We start from the raw sequence: 25194 nt of genomic DNA, 5'->3' as shown, positions 1-25194 counted from the left end.
ACCGGCAATAGTCCTCAAGAAGAAGGATCTTAATTGTTCAGTGTTTATGAAATGACTGGTGATTCTGACAGCTACTTCTTGACATGAAAAGTAACATTTCCTGTAGGTCCAGCATGAATCAGCTGTAAATCTGGTGTGATTTGAAATAGGTTTAGACACGGTCATAATCTCTATTGTCACTTCTATGCTTGCTCACTAATCTGTATTTTTGTTGTGGTAATCTCTTGTCTCCATGGGGATTTATGGTGGTTGACCATGAATGGGGTTGCCGTGGAAACCAGCTATTCCCCCCCATAGTATGTGATTTACCAAGATAGACTTTGCAAGGCTGCAATATATGTTTGCTACTTTGTTGCACATGTAGACAACAAAAATCAGATGTAATTAACTCCATGTATTGCAGTAAGCTTATTATTATTTTTACCCTTTTTCTCTTTGCTGTGCATGTGTTATTATGTTGTGGTCAAATGCCCAATCAGGAAGTTGTTGCTCATACTTCAACCCTAAAACCAAGACAGACACCAGTATTGATTACCTTGATGAGGCTAAGTTTTTGTATTTGTAGCTTTTCTTAATACCACTAGGGCTGCGGTTGTGCTACCAAGTGGATTATATAACAAAGCTTTGGCAATTTTCACAAAGCTCTTGTAATATAAAACTTATTGTAAATCCTCAACAACTAAAACAATTCAGCTTGCTGGAGTTTGGCCAGATGCCACAATATATTAAAAGTTCCGTGTCAGCAGTTATCCGCATGCTTAACACCCAGGAGCACCGTTATTTGCATAGCATTGTAATTTCACTGAAAAATCAGAGGTTGAAAATACAATGATAGCCATACCAACTGATCCAAGATGGAATGTAGAAGAAATGGGCATGAAGACACTGGTGCTTAGAAAGTTTAATTTGCTGTGTCTATGAGTAATGTAGCAATGGGTACAGCTACAGTAAAGCTTTTATCCATCATTCGCTTCTTCACTTCTGTCCCTCATTCCTCCTAGTTCTATTTTTCCCAACACAGTCTACCTCCCCTCACTCATTTTCTGCCCTCCTTTCTACAAATGCCAGTCCCGCGGGAAGCTGGTGCAGAGCACTGAGGGAAAGAGGGGAGGATGGAGGAGAGAAAATGGCAATGACACTTTGTAGGGCACACATTTGCTTGGAGATGGGAAGAGAAAATAAATGAAGACAGAATAATAGATAGACACCAACAAAGCAATTTACAGAATTAGCAAAAGTAAGTGATAAGGAAATAGTAAAAAAGGAGGTGAGATGGAAAGGAAAGAGTGAACACAAAAGGAATTGCAAGTGAAACGAAAGCAACTTTAGGTAAGGACATGATTACTTCGGTTATTTTATCAATTCATTTTCTTAGGAATGCAATTATTCATTCCAGAAATGAGCCTGTTCATCATGCATCCGAGGAAAATTGAGAATCAGGATAATGTCATGCTTGTCACAAAGCTTCAGAGACCCTTCTAATGAAACTTTCCTGCTAATGCACTCATGTTTTTTTTTTTGTTATTTATGTTGTTAGATCTTAGTCGCTGTAACAATCACGTACTCAGAATTATCTATTAAAAAGGCCTTTTGAAATATCTATTACTAGTCAAGCAGGTAACATTAAATAAATGAATGGACGGGTGAAAGTAGCCGTGATCCCCTTGTAACATGAATTAAAACACCTCTTGTGCGCACACAAACGCACTCGTAAACATTTACTGTACACTGTATGTAATCCTCAACTCATTTATATAGACATACTTCCTATCTGTTTGAGTCTTTCATGGATCTACAAGCTTCTCTCTTGCCCATCTGCACAATTGGGCTACTTGAATAGTGTCAATTGACTGTAAAATATTAAGATATGGAGTGCACCACGAAAGTACTGTAGTCCTTCCCTCCTGACAAAAGCAGTGCAAAGAGAAGCTTTGTGAAAGGAACTAAACATCTACAGACCCTGAATTACTGTAATATCTCTTTTGTCAAATGACAGGTCGTGAAGTAGACTTAGTGTATACTTGAGTTCTGTTCATATGAACCTACTGTCTCGTTTGAGGTTTACTGCTAGTAATATACAATCGTACAGTGCTGTGAGGACTGCCAATAAAGACTTTACTGACATGTGTATATGTATTAAGATACCCCATAATGATGTATCCCATTGTTTATATGGACTGTGGGAAGAAGAGAGAAAGAGGAGGGGTCTTAGAGGGACATAATGTGAGTGGGCGATTGGAGCGGATTGAAAAGGGGCCCGGAAGAAAGGGATTGAGAGAAGAGCAATGAGTGCAGAGACTTAGGCAAAAAGAAACAGGCACTAGTGACTGAAGAGTAAGAGAATGGTGAAAAGTAGTGGAGAAACAAGGAGGTGATGAGAGCATGAGTTTGAAAATTATGAGTGGTAGAACAAAGTTCCGAGTGTTAAATAGCTGTGGAAAGAAGGCCCAGAGTAAAGCAGGCCTAAGTGGCCGTGACCAACATCTTGCAAGAAGCTATACTTTGTTGCCAACACGCACTCAGACACAACACACACACACACACACACACACACACACACACACACACACGCACACACGCTTGTGAACCCATCCATTGAGAGCCAGTGTCTCAGAAGACAGGCTAGCAGAGTATACAGGCAGTAATAGACCTGTTTTGATGACTGGTTTCAGTCTGGTCAAAAGGACTCACACACTTTAGTGCCTCGCTGGCTCAATTTTAATACTGTAACTGAAACAAGCAGTATGATGCTTAAAAAGTGTGTGTCACCTCTGTTGTCATACGTGCATGCAAAGCTAAATTTTGCTTTGCTCCTCAAGTGCTGAGGTAGATAGAAATATGGAGTTGATATGACTCCTGTCCAATAGTACTTAAAATATTTTGACAGTGAACAAATCTGCTGAGCTCAAATTTCATTTCACTTCTAATTGTCAACAGCTTCACATAAGCTTTGTCAGTCACAAACAGAATCTTGTGCAGGACGGGTACTATGCAAAATAATGATTATTTCATTATGGCAGCCAATGTGTAAGTGGACTGACTTGGGGTTAAAGCAATATTCAACAAGAAAAACAAGCTTTGTTACATCATGCCTTCTATTATGACTGGTCATTCCATCACAACTTCAATTGCTGTTCGGTTGCGTTTATTTTGTATTCCGAGACGCGGAGCAAGGAAAAGCTTCCTTTACTGCCAAAAATTTTGGAACGGGTATCTATGCTCCAGTCTGTGGGGTTGCAATGAAGCAACGTCATGATTTCGATGTCAGATTCTGATCAGGGCTGATCGTGGCTCTCGATTTTGGGGTTGGTGGTAGCTGATCTTTCCTGGTTCAATTCACAAGTGCCCCTTTGCCTACCAAAGTGTTGTTGAGAAAGATAAAAAGTTCTCTGGGCGTCACTTGATGCCTGGTTCATCCATGAGCCAATGACAAATTGGCTGATTTTGGGCTGTATGTACAACCGAATGTAACAACATAATATTTTCTTGCACATAAAACTAATATTTGCCAGAACATAGCAATATATATATAAAAATATACGGTTTGGTAAATTGATAGAGATGTGGCTATATTTCAAATTGGTAAATGCCATCATGCAGACAGTCATGGGTAACAATGGCATTCCAGTTATTATTGGTATTGGATTCAAATGCGTTACAGGCAGACACTCAATTCCAAATGTGTTTTGGAATAGACTGTGGCCCAAAAAGTCTTAATCTGGACGTCTCTACTGTATGATTTAACGACATCTTCTCGGGGTTCAGATACAGACATATTTGACAGAGCAGATCCCAGTTCTGGGAGTTCGACCAAGTTTTGTTTTCAACATTGGCTGACACCGCTGCAAAATATCTCTGGTCACTGAAAGCGTGGACACTGAGAGACTATTCAGAAGTGCAGCAGCTCATACTTTAGATGCACACAGGGAAAAATTCTTTGATGTATCTAATTATTTTTATTTTTTATTTTTTTTCCACCTTTTTAGTTTCAAGTCATTGCTTAATGACAACCTCAATTGTCCAATTCTGGCTGTTTCTGCACATGAACAGGTGTGATATTGTAAATTATCCAACATACTGAAACATATTTTTCCTTTCCTAATCTAAGAATGTGAAGCAGTGTAGTGGGGAATCACTGGTAAGTTATTTATGTAGCACACACTGAATCATATCTCTTAAATTTGCACACACCTTCATACTTACTGCTCTTTATCCATCTCCCCCCCTCCCCTCTCTGCCTCATTAGCTGGTCATGCGTAAGGAGACCTGTCCTATTTTTATTCCTCCATTCCCTCTGCACACCTCTGCTTGGGCTGTGCGCATTTGTCTGACCTCTACTATTGAAGGTGGCAGGGCAGAAAAAATGTTAAGAAGTGTGAGTTGGATAGTGAGAATGTAAAATGCATTAGGTGTCATTAATGATGGAATCAGAGACTAGAGATCTGAGACTGTTGGACACTGTGAGAACAACAGAAACCACATGGGGACACATGAATTATTTGTCATATTTATTTTGTGTGGATACTCGCTGCTTTGAAAATAATTCAAATTTAAGATGATCCTTTATCAATGAAAAATCCTGAATGGATTCATACACAGTAGACTAGAATACGAGGTCATCACTTAATACCACTAATTATGTAATTTCATTTTCTTGTCAGTCAGTCTGAAGGTCAGCAATGTTACCAGTGTCAGAGAGATTGCAAATTTTTGATGATTTTTTATATTTTAGATGAATTAGGTTCTTTCACAATCCTGCTCTGTCCTTACTGTGGCCTCCAAAGCAAAACAGTGTTATATTTTGCTTTGTGCTTCTATTTGTCAATATCAATTCTTGGCATCTTTCCGTAGAGGATAGTGGAGCATCTAGGACTCACTTAGTAAATGAATGCAATAATAATTATAGTAAATTCATTATGGTTTATCCCAACCTGATTCTCTACATAAGTCCGAACAAACCATGTAGTGTATGCGGGTAGAGATGAATAATGAGCAGCTTTGCACATTCTGACCTCTACTTCCCCTTAAGACCAATGACAGGGACCGGTTCATGCTGTAAATGTGTGCTCACGCACATGCACGCTCGCTCATGTCTCCACCTAATGTTACTGACTGTCTATCTGTTAAGTGGGGCTTGTTTATGTTACCCCTTGGGAATTGTTTCTGGTGTAAACACTGAACATGTGTGGAACGGTAATCTTCAGTTGAAGTGTGACTAGAGGATAGGCTCCGACATGAATTTACAATGCCCAACATATTTATAATTTATAATTGTGTCTTCTAATAAGTTTAATAGTTGCTCATACGTGTGTTTGTTTGTTTGTTTGTGTGTGTCTGTCTGTCTGTCTGTCGGTCGCTGTGATGACAGCACTGCCAGAGTTATTTGGGTTGTAGAGTGTTTTGTATCTTGACCACAGCTGCGGGGTAAATCCAATGACTCAGATAATAAGGATTGAGGAATTCACTGTGTGTGTGTTTGTGTGTGTCTGTGTCTGTGTGTGTGTATGTGTGTGTGTCTGTGTGTGTGTTTGTGTGTGTGGTGTGTGTGTGTAACCAGCTGTTATACTGTTGACCCAGATGAAACTCGTTATATGTGATAATGACACCCCTCATTTTTGTATTGCTTAAAAGGTACATTTCAAAAGCTATTTTCAGACAGCTGCATGCTAAACAGACCATAATCTGTTTACTGACATAACCTGAATAAACTGCTTCGCAAACGTCCCTTCATAACTTTAAACAATTTGTAGTATTCTAATTCTTCAGTTACAGTTCTTTATCTACTCTTCAGTCTTTTACTCTGCTTATTTTTCCCTCACAACAGACGCCCACTTTGAAGCCACACTGTGACTGACTTATAAAAGATTTACCGTAATAAATTCCAAGTTGCATGGATAGAAACATAAATATTTATGTCAATAGTCAGTAAAAGCAGCCTGATGGTTTCTCTAGGTGTCTGTGATCTTTTGGCAACTTAAAATATACATATCATTATTCAGTATAAGCATACTGCAGCTTATTACTTTTGTTGTTAACTTTTCAAAAGTGTTATGTAAAAATAACCATTACAATGGAATGAACTGAAACATTGGTAAACATTGGTACAAAAATAATGTGAATCACAATTTTATACATTTCTCCCTCTTTTTTTTTTTTTTATTATTACTCCTCTCTAGGTTAAACGGTCACCATGACAACAGAAGGAGGCTCAGAGACAGAGGTGAAGGAAAAAGCAGAAGAGTCAGCTGCTCAGACAGACCAATCAGAGAAGACTACAGAAGAATCCCAGGAAGCCTGCAACACCGAGGGAGAGGACAAGGAAAAGGGAAAGGAGAAGGAGAAAGAGGGCAAAGGAATTTCTCGATACCTGCCAACATGGTTTAAGAAGCAAAAGTCTCAAAGTCAGGTACACACACTCTTTGATAGTATCCATATGAGTGAGTAGATTGGTGTCACTTTATCTGATATTCACCTGGTTAGTATACAATTCAGGTTGATGAAGCAAATGTACTTAAAAGATGTAGCAACAACAGTAATGTTCAAATGCTAGGATGGAATGGTTTGAATCCTACATGATCTGAACTGTTAATAAATGCTTGTAGTTTCTTTCTTTTTTTTTTGTTGTTAAATGAAGACCTCCCCCACCAAGGAAGTTCAATCCACAGAAGAGCCCACGAGCAAAGTGATTCAGGAAGAAGGGGTTCCCCCAGAAGTGAATGGTCACGCAGAGGAAGTGGAAGAGAAGGAGGCGGTCAAGTCGGAGCAAGTGACGGATAAACAAAACGAAAAAGAAGCAGAGTCTCACTCCAACGGGAGTGCTGACACTGAGGTACCATATATACTGTTGCAGTGCTCTGATCAGTTCACAAGGGGAAATTAAAAGTCAAAACAAATTTTCTACAAATAATCAAAAGTTAATAACTCTTTTGGCAATTGCAGTTTTTAACACATATTTAGTGACTCAAAGTGTACATTAAATTATCAGGCGCTTTTGACATTTAGACATGTAACATTACCATTTAATTATCTAGGTCCCAAAATTGATTAATAAAATGTTTTTTAAACTTCTGTCGAAAATCGAATTGTAATTTACAAACAGGTTCTTGATAACAAAATAAATGTTTACATTGTTGAAGCAGCCTATTGGGGCCTTTTTATTCACTCCTTTGTGACACTAGATTGAGAACCTGAAACTCACGACCATCCCGAAAATTGGCACATTACTATTTTTCAGTTTTAATTCTTGTGAAAATCAGTAAGCCGTCATGTGCTGGAACTATCCCTTGACTTGGTGGAGCAAGATTCAGGATGTTTATTTTGACAGCAGAAACAGTGAGACCTAACCGTTCGTAGATTAAAAGAAATTGACCCTGGCAGTTTTCTACTCATTTCATTTTAGTACTGACAGCACATTGAATGCACATTGACCTTCATTATTTCAGGTTACCAATAACCTCAGTGACAAATGACAAATATACATGCACAGTGTTTAAAAATCATACATACATGCATAAACAGACACATCAAGTGTTTTCCTTTCAATGATCACATTAGGGCCTCCCGGTCCCACCCAGTGACATCAACTTTTAGGCAATCAGACCAAAAGAAACGCCTGATCAGAACAGAGAAAACACCCACTGTTGCAGTTCAAATGTTCCTGTGTTGGTCACGACCGAGGAGTCTTAGCTGTGTGACTTTGCTTTTCTGCTTTCTTTTCTAAGCCTGCGAAGGAAGAGAAAGTGGACGAGAGCGCAGAGGACAGTCCTGAAGAGATCAAGTTGAAAGCAGAGGGAAAAGTAGAAGAGGAGAAGACAAAAGAGCAGGGAGGAGAAGGAGACAGGGAAGAGGAAGGAGGAGAAATACAAACATCGATTTTCCAGTCTCCCCTTCGTATGGTTAGGAAAACAAAGATGAAACTGGTGGTGTGTCACGTGAACCTCCTGGATGGCACAGACTTCACCTGTGAGGTGGAGGTGAGACTTTAAACAATAAATCCATTTCATCAACAGGGAATAAAAATCTTAGAAATATTGGAAGTATGATAAAAGTTTTATAAGTTATATATACTCCATAATACTATATGTTATGTAGTTGCATTGTTTATTGTTTTGCAAATTAGCACTGTCTATTGCAATGCAGATTTCTGCAGATGTTAAAGGGATGTGCCTAATTTTGCTGTCCTCCCCATAGCAATACAAGAATATCAATAGTGGCCTTCTCTCAGTTTGTTCTTGTTTAAAGGGAGCAAGAGTCCTGCCTCCTACTGTTTAGCCCAGCAAAACCAGCTGTTTGTAGCAGATTGGCCCATACTAATTTTATTACATTTATTGAAGTACTGCACAAGTATTACAGCAGTTCTGTTTTACTCTCATGGATTCAGACCTGTATTTGTCTCCATCTTTAAGACAGGGTTTTTCACTTTCTTTTTTTAAGATGTATAAAACACTTGATTTTTGCAGTGCATTGTAATGGAAAATCAACAAACTAATGTCAATTTGTCAAATTTAATATTTGTCAGTTAGAAGAGGAAACCAGTTGCTGACTGAGGAATGACACACTGTCTGAATTATTTTCTCTTGCTAGTCTTGTTGGCAACACATGGGCACCGCTGTGTCAGTGATGTAATCAGTAATAGGATCAGATCAGATGTGTGTATGTGTGTGTTTGTATGTGTGTGTCTGTGTGACTCAAAATGCTATTGCAGAGGCAACTACTTCCAATTCGTTGGGTGTGGTTTGGGGATAAATGCAGAGCAAAGCAGATCATGGTGCCATGGCAACACCACACACAGACACACACATGCACACATGCACGCACGTTCACGCTTGCACACGCACACATAGCACACACAGACAAGAGTACACGGATCTGCAAAATTTGCAGATCATTAGGGACCTCACCAGATATATATATTTTTTTATGTGTGCAACTACCTACTAGTCAAAACAATGTCCAATCCTATATTCAAGATGGTCTATTATTTTGAGTGTTTTGTTTGTTTTTTGTTTGTTTTATTATTGTGACCATGGAATAAATTGGACCACGGTTTAAAAAAAAAACACTTTTAAAGCATTATCCCTACTTACATTTCCACACTCGCTTAAAGTTCAATCAAGGGCCCCTCAACAGAATAGTCATTTATTCTCTGTTGCCTGGATTTTAACTTTTGCTTAAGTGGTTTTCATTTTCACGTCCACAAACCTTTTTCCAAATCTACACCGTGCCAACGCCCAGCAGTGTGCCTCTGAGTGTCTGTGGTTGTTTGAACAGTAGCTGCTTTGTCTCACAACAGATAACGCTGATACTGCAACTAGTTGCTATTGTCCTGAAGTGTGTATATGTGTCTGTGAGTATGCGCACGTGTGTGTGTCTGTGTGAGCGTGCACGCGTGTACACAAACACACACACACACACACATAGCCGTCTATCTGTCCATCCCTCCCTCCACACATTGGCACAGTTAGATTGGGAGAGACTAAGATGCACAATGCATTCCAGAGAATACATTTTCTATTTTGACCAGCAGACCTCCACGCACAAACACACACACACACACACACACACACACACACACACACACACACAAATTGCACTCTCTCTCACTCTCTTGTTTTAGCTCACAGCTTATTCCTCTATCTTGCATGCCATTCTGCCATTAAAAAAAAAGAAGAAAAAAAACTAAAGGCATCACATTTATTACAAGAATGTATTCTGTTAGTATTTTAGTGCAGTGAATATAATTCTTGGGTACGAAATTCCTGACTCTTGAAAGATTCTTTCATAGTGCAGTATTAGTGTCACATGGTCTTAATGCTATAAGCGTCCTATTAGTATCACTTTCAGAGGGATTTTGGAGTCACACGGTTTAAGTCCCGTTTCATACATTTCATTTGACTTCACCTGGACATGAGTCAAGTAGAACTAGAAAATATTCAGCACTGTTGCTTTTTTTTTGTCGCTTAACACACAAAAAAACAGACGTATATAAGCTTTTGACAAGAGTTTATCTTTGAAAGAAGAGTAGTAGCATGAGAGAAGGGAGAGTTTTACACAACAGTGGAAAGACTAGCCCTTTTGGATGGCTTGGAGACGGTGGCTTTGACTAAAAGACAGGAGGCAAAGCTGGAGGTGACAGAGCTCAAGTTGTTAAAATTGTCCTCGAGTGTGATGAGGATAGACAAGATAAGAAACATCAGAGGGACTGCCCATGTGATAAGTCTCTGCGATCAAGTCAGAGGCCAAATTGAGATGGTTTTGACACATGAAGAGGAGAGAGAGATTTGATATATCGGTAGAAGGATGTCTGAAACTGAGCTGCGAGGCAGGAGGAAATGGGGAACATCAATTAAAAGATTTGGATGTGGTTGTGGTGAAAGAGGACAATGCAGTTAGTGGGTGTGACAGAGGAATATGCAGAGAAATAGATGGAAATGTTTCGCTGTAGTGAAGCACGAAGAAAAGGGAGAGACATAAGCTTGTCTCAAACTTTTCTTTGAACACTTAATGGTTTAATTCCTCTTCATCAACTTAATGACTGTCATTTCTTTAAACGTCACAATTATAGTCGTTTGGTATGACAAGGGATTATAGCTAATTTTACCATTTAATCCATCCATGTTGCTAGGGGTTCCAGCTGTGAAATATTTGTGAAGTATTTTAGACCATTATTGGGAAATAATCCACATGCCAGTTCAAGGAGAGGGGAAAAAAAACAAACATTTGAGCTTTCCCTGCCATTTAATAATCCAAAAATCTAGGATTGCTTGTAGAATTCAGTCATCTGTCTTTAGGTAATGCCTTGGTATGAGACATACTGGAATCTGTGCAGAAAAAACTGAAAGGTCACATTCTAATGGGTGTTCAGAATTCATCTACACCGTGTGTGCGTGAATGTGGTGTTTGACTGAATACATGAAAATACCAAAGATGCTTTCTGCTGTCCCAGGGAAAGAGGAAAATGCGGCCTTTTATTCTATTTCATCCACTTTCACCACGCTCCCGGCCTCGTCAGTAACTGTTTTCAGAGTGCCATACTTTGTGTGTGTGTGTGTGTGTGTGCGTGCGCGCGCATGCAGACACTGAGACTAAATTTATTTCATCCTTTCAGTCACTCTTCTTTCCACCCTCTCACTGTCTGACCTTCTGATAGTCTAAAGGCCGCTGTTGTATATTTGTATGTGCGTGCACTCACTCACTCCCATCCACAGATGTATGCGAAATGTCATTGTCATAGTTCAGTGTGGAGGATTTTATGGCCAAAGCTCCCATTGGACTTATGAAGGAATGTTTCACCAGGGACAGATGGAGAAACTGAGACACAGAGAATCATGGAGAAAATGAGGATGAAACAGAGATGCATTGATTGAATATCTCAAGCAGGAAGTGCGCCTCAAATACATCTGTGTCTCTAAACCAGTTTAGTTTTTTGTTTTTTTTATTCTCGCCTGTACCAGTGTGAATTTCCCCTGCAGTCAATAGAAAAATTCTTTTGCAGTTTTTTACTTGTTTGTGCCCAGCAAATACTGAGTTTTTAGACACGTGAGTTTTGTGAATCCTAATCTTGCTTTTGCATTCTCAACAGAAACGTGCTAAGGGCCAATTCTTATTCTTCAAGGTGTGTGAGCACCTTAATTTACTGGAAAAAGACTATTTTGGTCTGACATATAAGGACATCCATGAACAGAAGGTAGGCTCATAAATACAAATACCTGATACACACATCAGAATTTTTATCAATTTATCTGCATTGTGTCTCATTTTATAATGGATGTTAATTGTCCTCTTGCTCTGTCATCTCTTTACTGCTCAGTGTTGGCTGGATCCCACTAAGGAAATCAAGAGACAGATTCGCAGTGAGTTTCATTTTTCTAACAGTATTTTCATAATACTACTGCATTCTCAAATCCAGAGATGTCCGCTCATCAATCCATCCGTCACCTTCACAGTGCCTTCCAAATTAAATAAAATTGTAATCCACACTATCTTACAGAGCAATTTATAAGTCAGTTAGTATTTTGTTTGGCAGCCTTGATACATATCTGTAAAAGTACTTTAGGGGGCCCCATGTCCTCTAAAATACTTTTTGAAATTCTCAACTTAATTGAAGCTAATAATGACTGAGAGTAAGCGAACGGGTCATATTTGTATAAAGTCAAATTTACAAATACTGCTTGAAAAAGAAAAAAGAAGCCAAAAAAAATACCAACACAGTAATCTCAGCCCAAACAGCAGCCTTCTTAGCAAAGCTGCCAGAATTTTGCTATGTAACAAATGGAGATCACTGTTCTCTCTTGGGCTCTTGAGGGTTGAACAATAAGGATTGCTCTATTGCCTGGGGCAAATATCGTCCCATATTGGGCCAGATTGACGATCAGGCAATAAAAAATTGCTGGGAAATGAATCATAATGGTGTTCTCTCATCTTACTGTTACTGTTGCTTGTCATCCAATACTGGTATGACAAAAAATAAATTGTATGAATGTAACTAAAATGGTAAGGTTTTGATAACACTATAAAGTGGTGTGAAACTGCCACACTTAATTTTCAGTTTTGTATCTGCAAGACCGATATCAAGAGAGTAGCATGATTTGATGCATATATTTTATTTCTTATTGGGCCACTACACATACATGACTGATATTATTTTTATTTCTCGAGTTTATCGTTACATTTTTACAAAGTTCAGTTAGAAGAAGTAGTCATTTTGAGGTTAAGTCTTTTCTCATCATGTTTGTGTAAATCTTGTGATGATGAAGTTGATACATGGTAAGAATATCTTTTTACCATATATTTCCATTGTAAGAATTAAGGGAAATTAAAACGCAGTCCTTACCTTGTTGCGGAGTGACATCTGTTTTTGGCTCCTAAAATTTTATTTCAGAAGTACTTTATGGGTCTTTATGCATATGTATATGATTGAGTAGTGTATGCGTTTATGTATGTATGCATGTATATAACTCATCATTACATCTGGGTACGTGCGCTCTCTGTTTTTCCATGTGACTGTTTGATACTCACCGATGGTGTCAGTTTGGACACCTTTTTTTTTGCTGCTTTGTCATTGTGTGTCATGAATGAGTAGTATACATATGGCTGTAGGTTTTTTTTATTGGTGTGTGTGATTGCTTATAGGAGGAGGGGCATATTTACCTCCTGATTTCAGGAGGATGCCTGTTACTGTGTAAATGACACCTATGTAACTTGATTATTTTATCCATAGCCGATAAAATAACACTGCACCCAAACTACCTCTAAACTGAGTTTTTCAATATTAGTAGATTCTGACATCTAAAACCCTTTTCTTTAATTAAGTCACATGCAAGAAAATGACTTTGTCATGTTCTTTTGTCTGAGTTTTTTTTGAAGTCCAGTGACTTTAGAAATCAACTTAATTATCAACCTGATCAAAGCATGTTCTTGTCGAGAAAATTTTTTACCAAAGAGGTTATTGTAATCATTATTATGTGCATGTGAATAAGCGCAGACAGCACAAGATTTATGCACACACAAAAGATGGCATATGCATTTCCGTGACGCATCAGATTTGTTGGAATGCAGTTCTTGTCAGTAAAGGAAGTGGATACAAAAAAGAAAATAAAGATGGAATCCTAGAAGATAGTGAGCACCAGAAAAGGTCTGGTGTTTAAATGTGGTGAAAACGCAACAGCAGTCGGACAAATACTCACGAATGCAGAAAGGCTGGGAAAGAAAAACAGGAAACATAAGTTGCTGAGATTTCTTCTGACAAGAACCATTGAAAATGAAAATTAATTACAAATCTCAAATGCCTGGAGTCATATCCTTTGGGAAAACATCTGATTCATACAATTTTGCAGAAAGCAATAAAACTTTCGTTGCTTGATAAAGGTCAACTTCAAAACTTTATCATATGGTAAACGCATTTCTACTTGACTGTGGGCTGATTTCAATCAATAAGTAAATTTATGTCCAAATGGTGCATCCATCATTCAGCCTTCACTGCTAAATGTACTCTGCCCATGGTACTAAATAAAGGAAAGAATTATTACCAAGGACTGTTTTTGTAATATAGAAGGAACAAACTACAAATGCGGTTAGTTGTTGGGGAGAGATGAAAAGTGTTAATATAGAGAAGAGAGGAAAAGAAAAGTGTGTGTATATTTTAAGTGTCAAGGGGAGGGGATGATGGAAAGCATGTGTGTGAACATAGAGATGGGATATTGTCACTGGAGACTGCCAAAGCACTTAGTGTTTCCTGAACATGCAACCACTCTCTTTTGCACATATCCCAAACAGAAGCACGCACTCGCTCAAGGATCCACCACAGTTTATGAAATGGTATTGCACTGATGATTTTTCAGTCTTGGTTTTTTGCATCCCTGTTGAACTGGCAAAACTCGAATCATTGCAAAAACATGGGACCTCAAATTGAAAGATATATTTCCTGCGGACTGAATTTTTCTCCTGGAAGGGTCTCTCTCATTCAGAAAAAGGAAACAGTCCCAATATGATGTCACCTTTTCCCAGATGGAACTGCACATCATGTGTGTTTGTGTTTTTCTGCACAGATTTGTGTGTGTGGGCTAAGTGATAAAGTATGGGTGGAGATAGATAAGAAGTCAGGCTTGGCAAAATGCATCCCTTAGGGAATGATAAATTGAAATATGAGCCAAAATGAGTTTCATATGAAATTAGTGGGTTGCAGAAGCAAAGAGTATCCTGGCCCAATAATGATGTCAGTTTATATTCCTGATAGTGCCTGTATATTTGTTTGTTTCCATGGCAAAGATTACACTTTGGTATTTGGTGATGTTCAAATTAGATTACGCAATGCCAGATCTTCTGTGTGTGTGCACGCGTTCGTGCGTGCATGCTTACGTTGCGTGTGTTTTGCATCAGGCTTAGTGCTTCCTAAAAGCTGTTCTGTATGTGTTGCTCTCATTCAAGCCAGCATGTATCATCCTCCCTCGCTATCTCTGAAAAAAACATGCAGATGGGACAGATAAGCTGTGGGATGGATTGAACTCGACATCCCCCCCCCCCTCAGTATTTTAGTAATGTTGTTGTCCCCTATTGTGTCCCCCATCATTTGTTTTTCTTTAGGCAATAACTGGCAGTTTTCATTCAACGTCAAGTTTTATCCTCCTGACCCCTCGTTGCTCACTGAAGACATCACAAGGTACGCAACCAAATACTGGTATATCATCATTGTCACTACTCACAAGTGTGTTCTGATATTAATAACATATTAAACAGACAGTAACAAATGGATGGATGGATGGATGGATGGATGGATGGATGGATGGATGGATGGATGGATGGATGGATGGATGGATGGATGGATGGATGGATGGATGGATGGATGGATGGATGGATGGATGGATGGATGGATGGATGGATGGATGGATGGATGGATGGATGGATGGATGGATGGATGGATGGATGGATGGATGGATGGATGGACGCACGCACCCTTTTAGGAACAACGGTATAGTAGACCATTACTCACCTGTTTCTTAAATATCCTTTTGTTATCAAAGTAGAATAAAAATGGTTCAGACCAAAGTTAGCTGTAGCCAGAGAACTAGCTTTGGCAGGTTTTGTGCAAAGGATATGTTGATTGATATATATATGTAAAAAGCCTGTAAACTCTTATTTTAGCTTATTCTTTCCTTCATCAGTTTGAATCTCGTAAGCCCACCAGGGTGCCTGTATGTTGTTAAAAATATTCATTCACTATTAATAGACATACCAAGCAATCTAGAGGCGCCGACAAATCCTTGGAATTCTTGGAAATGAAGACCAAATGACACAGAAAGATGTGTGTCCATCTCTACTTGTAGTTACTGCCTCAGACAAACCTTTACTCAAGCTTAATGTCTCTGTTTTAAAACGCGTCTCCGTCATAAAATATGTCAATATCATTAAAAGGTGATGCCTTGCTCAGAGGCAAATGACTCAGGTCCATCAGGCAGTTTTGATTTGTTTTGGAGCTCTTTTCTGTTGGAGCTGGAATTGTAGTAGCAGAATGAAAGGTAACATTCCTCAGCATTTGGCAGGAGGAAATACTGTGCGCCAGTACCTGTAGATTCTATTCAAGTAACTGTATTCTTTATTTACTTTATTTACAACTCCATTCAATTATGAATTAATTCAATAGCTCTCAAAGGGGAAGCCTATGCTCTAGTACCGGACAATTCAACAACTACAAAAGCAGATGTTATGCAACTCATAATGGTGAGGTTATGTTAAGGATTAGTTGTAAGGTTATCCCAACACACCAGCATACTGAGAAAATTATACAACAAACATCCCAACAACAAAGACATGTAATCCTTAGTAGCTGACCGTGCTTTGGGCATCCCAAAGGAAGAAGGAGAAGCAATTTGGTTACATGGATCAGAATTCTCATATTGAAGATCATTCCACTTAGAAGAAGTAGTAGGAAGAGTCAATTCTTTATCTGAGGAGATTTTACATAACATAAAATCCAAATTTCCTCCCACTTTCCCAAAGGTACCTGCTCTGTCTACAGCTTCGTGAAGATGTAGCGTCTGGTCGGCTGCCTTGCTCTTTTGTCACCCATGCTTTGCTTGGGTCTTACACATTGCAGGTACGTGACATGTTGATTTTAAATGAAATTGTATGCATGTGTGCAGCCATACTCTGCGTCTACCATTTATGTACGTGTAGAACTGATTGTCTTCTTATGGTCAACAGGCAGAATTTGGTGACCATGAACCCGACCAGCCCCGTCTACTGGACATCGCTCAACTGATAGTTGCGCCCAATCAGAACAAAGAAATGGAGGAGAAGATCCTTGAGCTCCATAAGTCTCATAGGTCAGAGCATGCAGATTGATATCATCCACTCCAGTCTTTTGCGAATCTGTAATAGAAGTGTTAGCAACGAGTGTAATGCACACAACACCACCACAATACTACAAGTCCCACAATGCACTCCCAGCACATTGCATGGCAATCATGGGTTTGCAAGCCTCACTTATTCATCAGCAGTCTCATAGAACTATTCACTTGTTTCAACTTTCAACCACCCCTCTCCCCAAAAAGTGACTAAAACAAAAGGTGGACTATGAAAATAGGGGTTTTTAAGGCAGGTGGGAAGCAGACATTGTGTGTCTTCTGTGGCTATAATGAAAGATGAGTGCCTAGCTCAGCCTAGTGAGCATCACAGAGCAGCAAACTGAGCTTTTTCAGTTCTTAATGCGGTTTTATATTCATATTTTTCTTCTCTTGTTACTACAGGACATTTGATTTTTCTTTGAAGGAAATTACTTTTGGCTGTTTGCCCGCAGAACAGTTTTTTCACTTGGATTTACTCTGGGGAAGTTGGCGATAGAGCAATGACAAATAAATGCAACTGATTTTATTTGGTTTATCTTTTTGTATAATTTATTTGGTGATTAATGTTGCCTTATAGGCAACCGCTAACTGTGCTAGATCCAGGTTTAATAGAAAAAGGTGTGTTAGAAGTTTATTGCATCTTTTCATTTAAATAGTCATGAAAATAGTTTTCAGTTGCCAACTGCAATAAAAGATTAATGCTGAAGATTTTACAAATATGGTGATATACTGTTTAAAGGAAAGATTTATACTTACAGCAAGTATATTCATTCATTGACTTTTTTCATAGGGGGATGACACCAGCTCAGGCCGACACCCAGTTTCTAGAAAATGCCAAGAAACTGTCCATGTATGGGGTGGACCTGCATCATGCTAAGGTACAAAGAAATCCAACCTTTTTTTTCGCCTTTTTCTCTACATCTGGTTATTCTTTGTTATTTATTTGAGATGGAGGATGGTGTGAGTGTGTTGGGTGGTTTTTGTTGTTTTTTTTTTTTTTTAATGCGTGCATGTATGTGAGTGTATGCGTATGTGTCAGCTGCACAAACACTCAGAAAGGCCATGGGAACAAGGGGACTTTCTCTCACTGGGATAGTAGGACATCAGCACGGTGTGTATGTGTTCCCATGTTTGTCTGTGTGCCTCTGTGCAAGCAGCACACAGAGGGGTAAATTTAAGAGAGTGAGAGGGGGTTTGATTTTGTGTGTGTTTGTGTGTGTGTGTGGGGAGGGGGTCTTTAAATAGAAATAAAGGATGCGCTATGGAGGACATAATGAGACAAAAATGAAGGAGCCAAGAAAAGGTTACAGTGTGCTGAGGTTAGATTTTTCAAATAGAAAGAGGCTGGTATCCTTAAGGGCATACTCCCGAATTGCTCTTATTCTACTGGAGCAGGGGAAAAGATGGGCAAAAGATATTTTAAATGTCAAAGTGTCACCATAATTCCAGAAGCATATCTGCTTCTATTCTGTAACATTAATTTGTTTAAATAAAAGATTTCTATACTAGGACATGCAAAGAGATCCTCCATGTGTAATTTTAAAGATTTCCAGCTTCCATCTGTCCTGTTGAGGAAAAAAAAGATACTGGCTTCACAAATATTGGAATTGACTCGAACTATTTGAGGAAATGTTTTGTAGTAAGATGCTTGCCTTTGCGTGCGAGCATTTTGTTTCGATCCCTGTTCGACATTATTCACATTCTCTCACTCTACATTCGTGATTGTGCGTCACACAATTGAAACAGAGCAGAAGCAAAGACCTGAAGCCATTGAATGCTTGTTATGCTAATATAAGAGCAATAAGGGCTTTGCAGCAAGTGTAGCCCCGTCTACACTTACGAGTTGATTATTCCAACCATCCAAGATAAACACATTTTCCAAGCTGAGTCTGATGAGACTTCTCATGAGAATGTCTGAGGCTCTAAAGATATCTTTTAGCTTGACCTGTTAGTACGGGAAGGGGTGGTGGGGCAGCTTTATATGAGTCTTTCATCATCCCCCATCAGGATAGTTGAAAATGGCCAATCTGAACATGTCTAGTTCCTCAAGAGTTCCCTGATATTGATATATCAGTCCAGGACACCGCTGGTTAGCCTTAGACGTTTTTTTCAATCTCTTGGAGCTGAATTGGTTTTCGGTATGGTCAGGACTGGACGAGGAGTGGTGTCTGATAAAGTTTGACTTTTTTTTCATACTTTGGCTCAGGATCAGGATCTTGTTATGATCTGTTTCTCAGATATGTCTTACCTGCAGAAACATTTGTCTGTTCTATTGGTGTGTTGTCAGCCAGAATGCTAAAACCAATCAGTAGCGGCAGATCAATGACTGGCTACAGTAATAGCATGGCAAGGCCATGTGATGTGTGATGTGCACAATAAAATTGTCCATTATCAACGTACTGCAACCTCCATTAGTCCAACAGATTTTTCCTGTGTTAATTCATTCCTGTAATCAATACCCCTTATACCATTACCAGAAGGCCTTGGACTTAAAAGCTTTGTAGTGAGTTACACTGTCAACTAACAATGTTACACTTGTGTTTGGGGAGTGTGTGGGTATACATGCATGTCTATGTGTGTGTGTGTGTTATTCAGGTTACAGGAAAGACTAATATAGATCTTAAAATATGTACACTATAATTTTATTTAAAAAGGGTAAATTCCGGTTATAATGCAATTTAATCTTTATTACTAACCATCACAGGACTCCGAAGGTGTGGACATTATGCTCGGGGTGTGTGCCAACGGTCTCCTGGTTTACAAAGACAGACTGCGGATAAATCGCTTTGCTTGGCCTAAAATACTGAAGATTTCATATAAGAGGAACAACTTCTACATTAAGATTAGACCAGGGGAGGTATGTATACAGTAGTATTAAGGATCTCTGGGATATTTTTCCACACAAATAACGGTGAGTTTTGTTTTTTTTTTCCTCTCTCAAATGTGCTCCTATATTTTTACTGCTGGTAGACGGAGCAGTTTGAGAGCACAGTGGGCTTCAAACTCCAGAATCATCGCTCTGCAAAAAGGCTTTGGAAAGTCTGTGTGGAGAATCATAGTTTCTTCAGGTAAGAATATTTAGAATCTACCTCAACATAGAGCATACTATCATACTGTATATTTCTCAGAATTGTATTTCCCAAGTTAAAAAGCCTTGAAACATGATTCTAGTATAATTCATGAAGTAAAGTGGTGTATCAGACTCATAATAAAGTTGAGTGTGTTTTACCTTCTGAAACCTGTCTGGTTACTAAGGCAATAATCACAATAACAAATAAATATACTCAGTACTGATGTCACTCCTGTGTCTGTGCGTGCGTGTGCACGGGAGGGCGGTAGAAAGAGGAATAAGCTTTAATATCCTGTTGAAGAAAGCAATGGCTGGTTACATGCACATATATACTTCATAGGTGACCGATTTGATTCTAGAGTAAATCTCCATCAATATTGAGTCGCCCCCCCCCCTCCCAATCTTTCCATTCATCCTGCTTTTTTTTTTTTTTTTTTTTTTGTTTTTGTTAGGTTAAATGCACCAGAGCCTCCTACCAAGGCCCGCTTCTTGACTTTGGGCTCCAAGTTTCGTTACAGCGGACGGACCCAGAATCAGACCCGCCTCGCCAGCTCACTCATAGACCGACCCGCACCCACCTTTGAGCGCACCTCATCAAAGCGCATCAGCCGCAGCCTAGATGGAGGTAACACACAAACATGAGAAGGGAATGCGTGGAGATGGGTATGTGTTTCGATGTAAAAGAGTCAGTGTCTGAGCAGATACAGGAAATAGCTACAGCATATGTTTCCTGTCACACAGAGCAGGAGAAAGAGATGAAAAGAAAGAATGTTGCATGTCTTAAAAGCATGTGGATGAAAATGAAAGACAAAACTTATATTGAAGGAATTTCCTTGTTTTCAAAGTTCAGCTCAAAACGCATCTTACAATCGCTGTAGTAATTGAACTGTATTCTCAAATGTTGTGCTTCAAATGACTTAAACACTTTTAAAACCAACAATCAAACCTGGTTACCCTTGGATAAGTTGTGGATCCATCCCCCCCGCAACTTTTCTTCACAAAAAAACTTTTTTTGTAATTTCAGTTGTTACCGATAGAGACATCATGTTAACATCATTATCTTTCCCATTATTATATTGTCCCCTGCTGGACACATGATTCCACTGCAACCCAGTGTCCCATAATTTGTGCTGTCGCGTAGACACTATGCTACAGAGTATTTTAGTTGAGCCACTTTTTAAATGGTACTAAACCCTGTGTAAGAAACAGAAGAAAAAGAAAAACTATGATGTCTTCGCTAATAGTTGTATATTCTTTTCCTATATCTTCATATAAACTTGTCTGAATTGCTTTGTAGCGTAGTGTACTTGGACTGTTTAAGTTCTTTATCAATGGAAACCACCCGTTTTTGGATCTAAAATCATTTTAGTAAAGAGTATGCCTGAATTACCAGATTCTATCTGTAGCAGCAACTGACTGACTTTGGGGAGCTTCACAGAAATGCCACATTTTCTAGAGGAAGGTACCAATTTCTCTTATATTTGTTTGTTTATTTTCTTGTGTGTGTGTGTGTGTGTGTGTGTGTGCGTGCGTGTGTGTTTGTGTTTGTGTGTGTGCGTGCGCATCCATTCATCTTTTCTCAGCGCCAATGATCAGCATAACTGAGGCTGGCAGGGACTCAGCAGAAAATGGACGTGACCCTCATCTGGAGCTTCACTCTGACTCCAAGGTGAGTGATTGTGTATGTTTCCTGTAGAAAATCTGACAGACAGACTGTTTTTACGTGTTAGAAAGATCAAACTTAGCATCTTTCCGTTTGACGGTACTCCTACCTTTAGATGTAGACAATAAGATTGGTGTTTTTTTTTTCTCATTATTGCTTTTTACAATCATGCGATAACAAACTTTGCATCCAGTAGGTGAAAAAAACACAAATGTATGAATGAATGACTGAGTGTTATAGCTCCGTGACCGATTCCGGCTGCAATGACGTGTGATTGTGTTTGTTCCTTTTCATATTTTAGTTCTTGCGAAAATTACTCGAGTAGCACTCTACGGTTGCCCTTGAAGGTTTACACTCTTTGAACTACCATCAGGTTTAAATCAGCTGTCTCCTTTGCTCGCTGCAAAATCAAATCAGTCTACTCTACTCTCATTATAGAATCATCAATATATATATATATTAGCAGCTTATAGCTGAATTTAATGCATGCTTCCTGTTCACTCCCCTCTCCCCACTCTCCATTCTATTTTCTAAGCCCCCCTGCTCACTACAAAGCAGTTGGATGTGTAGTAGCCTTGGTCCAGTGTCTGCACTGCTGAAACCGTTTCTGCACCCGCCGCACTTTACCCTGCTAGGCCTATTGTGCTGTGATTTTGTGATTCACTGACTAATGTTATGTCTCTTTCCTTCTCTTTTTTCCTTCACTTGATCCCCGTTTTCTCATTGCCCTCTCACACGATTTGATTTTTTTTTTTTAATATAATTTTACAAAATTTCAATTAATTTGAACTCACCGTGTGTTTATTTTAAAACAAATGGTAAACATTTTTTTGTTTCTTACATGCTTGCTCCATGCTTGCTACACCCCACACCGTGTATGTGTGTGTCTTCACTGATCCTGCTGTATTATGTACTTTGTGTCGCGTCCCTCTTCCCCTCTTGTCTTTTATCAATCCGTCCCTCTATTAGTCAATTTTCATGTTTCCGCCCTCCTTCTCCTCATCATCCTCACTCTCATCCATTCCCCCCTCACTTGACTCGATCTCCGAGTTTGACCACGGCTTATCCGACATCCCTGAAGATGATGACAAAATCGAAGACATTACATCATCGTATACACAACACGCATTTCCCTCTCCTCTTTCAGATCAGCTGTTAGCTGACCTAGAACACCTTATGCACAACTCCTCTTCAGCCACAAGCTCCTGGAAGACATGCAGTTCAGAGCTGCTGGTCTTGGAGGAGGGCTGCAAAACTAAAGTCAGAGTAATATCAGGATTACCAAACTGGTGTAGTTTGTATCCTCTGAGGGGTGTGGTCAAATATGTTTCTCTCGTCCTCTGTTTTCTCTCCCTTTTGGGAAAGAATGCAAGTAGATATCAGCCCTCTAAAATATTTTTGGAATTGACAAAGTACCTCAGCATTTTCCCCCTCACTGTGTCCAAGCTCATATGCAGATCAGCGAGCAAATTAAAGACTTTTACTGTTAGTGCCTCCAAATATATTGTTTCCTGCATGGGTTTATCAAAATTGTCAAAATGCTGCACTGTTAACAGTTTGACCTCAAAACTGACCCTGTCCGTGGCAGATTTTACCTGCCATCTGCCTATTACATTCATCAGTTTCCTCCCTGTTCTTGGTCCACGCCCACAACAGCTGCCGTTGACTTCGATTTCCCCCCTCGCACACACCTCTGCTGTGTCCTCCTTTTTTTCCCTCTCTTTGCCCTTCGCAGTCCCGTCTCGGACTTTTATCTGTGATCTGTTCTCCTGCTCTTGGACCAATATAACTTCCTCAGTGCATCGCTACCTCTTAAAGCCCTCTCCTTTGCTCTTGCCCGGTCTGTTAGTTGTATTCCTACTGGTTGTGATGCTGACTGCAAGTCAGTCTTTGGTCTTAGCCCTGATTTTAGCCGCACCCCTCGGCCTTACACTGTGCTACCTGGAGAACATAGTCTCCACCCAACGAAGAGCAGTTTTGCCAGTAACTGAGACCGAAAGTCAAAGTGCAGATGAGTTCAGCTCTAGTATTTACAAGCCAGCTTCTCCTCTTACACTAGCACATACACCCTCAAGTATCAGACGCCTCATCCACACAAGTGCTGATCGATCGCAGGAAATGTGTGATCCAGCTGCATAAAATCACACTTTCATATAAGCTCCACTGGTTCATACCTGGTCTTATCTGTTTGTTTGTCTATCTGTGTGTATGACTTTGTATGTGTAAGTGAATAAGTATTCTGTATGTCTGTTTTGTTGGTGTTGCCTCATTCCCCTCTACCACACAGCCATCTCCCTCAGGATATTTAACCCTCACCCTTTCAACTTCAGTAAAATTAGAACTGAAAAAAGACAAACTAGAGATTTGAAAATGAGAAATAAAGTTTTAAACAAATAGAATGTATTGTTGATAACTGTAAGATATAATGTTAACATGTATTCAAGGGATATGTATAGTAACAGATTTTGATAATGTCATTAAAAACTAGGGGAAAGAAGTTACAATATTTAACACTTAAAGGCAAAATATATTGATTGTAGGTATTGCACAAAGTATTTTGGTTGAACCAATTTACATTTTCTATATGTTTTCATGCCTAATAAGAAGTGAATTGATGAAAGTCAAATTATCGTCAACTGAAGTAACATCAAAGTTTAATATTGACTTATTCCTACTTCAAAACCTTTTTGATTTGCCATTGAGGTGCAAAGCACTAACAGGCTTAATGTAGAGAAGATATTCTAACTATACATATAGATAAAGGATCAGGATAGATTACCCCGCAACCTTTTAGCACTTTAAGCTATAAGCGATATATATATATATATATATTAAGAGATGTTGAGAAGAAGCAGTGTTACCCTCTACCCAGTCCACCATGTTCCCTGATAGACCCTCAGCCCTGATTCTCCACTTCCATGATTTTGGAAGAATAGCAGTAAATTTTATTTTGTTCTGGATAATTGAAGCAGATTTTTGAGTGATGATATTAACAAAGAGCTTAATTTAACCTCCCACTGATATAATTCCCTGGTTTTCCTCCAAAGATTTTCTATCCTACCTTAGTTAAATAACACAAGCACTGTTATTCACATTATTCAATATCAAAGCCATGCTGTAGATGTTTTGAATGTGTCCAGAGTACAGTATTGTAAACTTGTTTGCAGTAGCACCCTTGAAATGATGTCTTCTTTTCCACAGCAGGAGAATATACATTATCAACTGTATTGGAAGTCATCAGTGGTTGTGTATAAGAGAATTGCGCTTCAGCATTGAAATGTAGCTTTTTCCATAAAAACAAGTGCCACATCAGTCAATAGTACATGGTCCCTTCCCATTGACCCTCTCAGAGTTCTGTAGAGTTCCCCATCATCCATTTCATAAATTTCTTTCTTCATGCCCTCCTCATTTTGCATTCTACCATTAACATGACTGCAATACAAGATTAAGGAAGTGGACTTAAGCCCTGGCGATGTGGAAACCACTCCCACCCAGGTCTGTAGGGCCTGTTTTTGCCTCGCATGCTTTACATTTTGGGGGAAAACCTGTATATCATAGTACAGATAGTCACTATGAATGTCAGAAGACATTTTAGATGGTTCTGAATAAAAAGTGGAAAT

The 25194-nt window shown here is 39.1% G+C and overlaps 1 protein-coding gene across 7 annotated transcripts in view; it reads left to right on the top strand.

The window, feature by feature from the left end:
* The window catches only part of epb41l2 (erythrocyte membrane protein band 4.1-like 2), a 46160-nt gene that overhangs the window by 7940 nt on the left and 13026 nt on the right, over window positions 1–25194 (top strand). For 6 of the 7 annotated variants that reach the window (XM_086167391.1, XM_086167388.1, XM_086167392.1 and 3 more), the window contains exons 2-14: window positions 6177–6406; window positions 6635–6829; window positions 7722–7973; window positions 11582–11686; window positions 11810–11852; window positions 15082–15157; window positions 16495–16591; window positions 16699–16820; window positions 17632–17719; window positions 19546–19698; window positions 19812–19909; window positions 20364–20536; window positions 21495–21580. In XM_086167391.1, coding sequence (XP_086023517.1) covers window positions 6191–6406; window positions 6635–6829; window positions 7722–7973; window positions 11582–11686; window positions 11810–11852; window positions 15082–15157; window positions 16495–16591; window positions 16699–16820; window positions 17632–17719; window positions 19546–19698; window positions 19812–19909; window positions 20364–20536; window positions 21495–21580 — 1704 coding nt within the window. In that variant the 5' untranslated portion in view covers window positions 6177–6190. Of the gene's footprint in view, window positions 1–6176; window positions 6407–6634; window positions 6830–7721; window positions 7974–11581; window positions 11687–11809; window positions 11853–15081; window positions 15158–16494; window positions 16592–16698; window positions 16821–17631; window positions 17720–19545; window positions 19699–19811; window positions 19910–20363; window positions 20537–21494; window positions 21581–22543; window positions 23887–25194 lie in introns of those variants that run through there. The other variant, XM_086167390.1, reaches the window with a different exon arrangement.

The sequence above is a fragment of the Fistularia commersonii genome, chromosome 20 (genome assembly GCF_037954325.1).
Source record: "Fistularia commersonii isolate RoL2024-O1a breed Wild chromosome 20, RoL_Fcom_v1.0, whole genome shotgun sequence".
NCBI lineage: Eukaryota > Metazoa > Chordata > Actinopteri > Syngnathiformes > Fistulariidae > Fistularia > Fistularia commersonii.
This window is presented reverse-complemented; position numbering and strand designations above follow the sequence as displayed.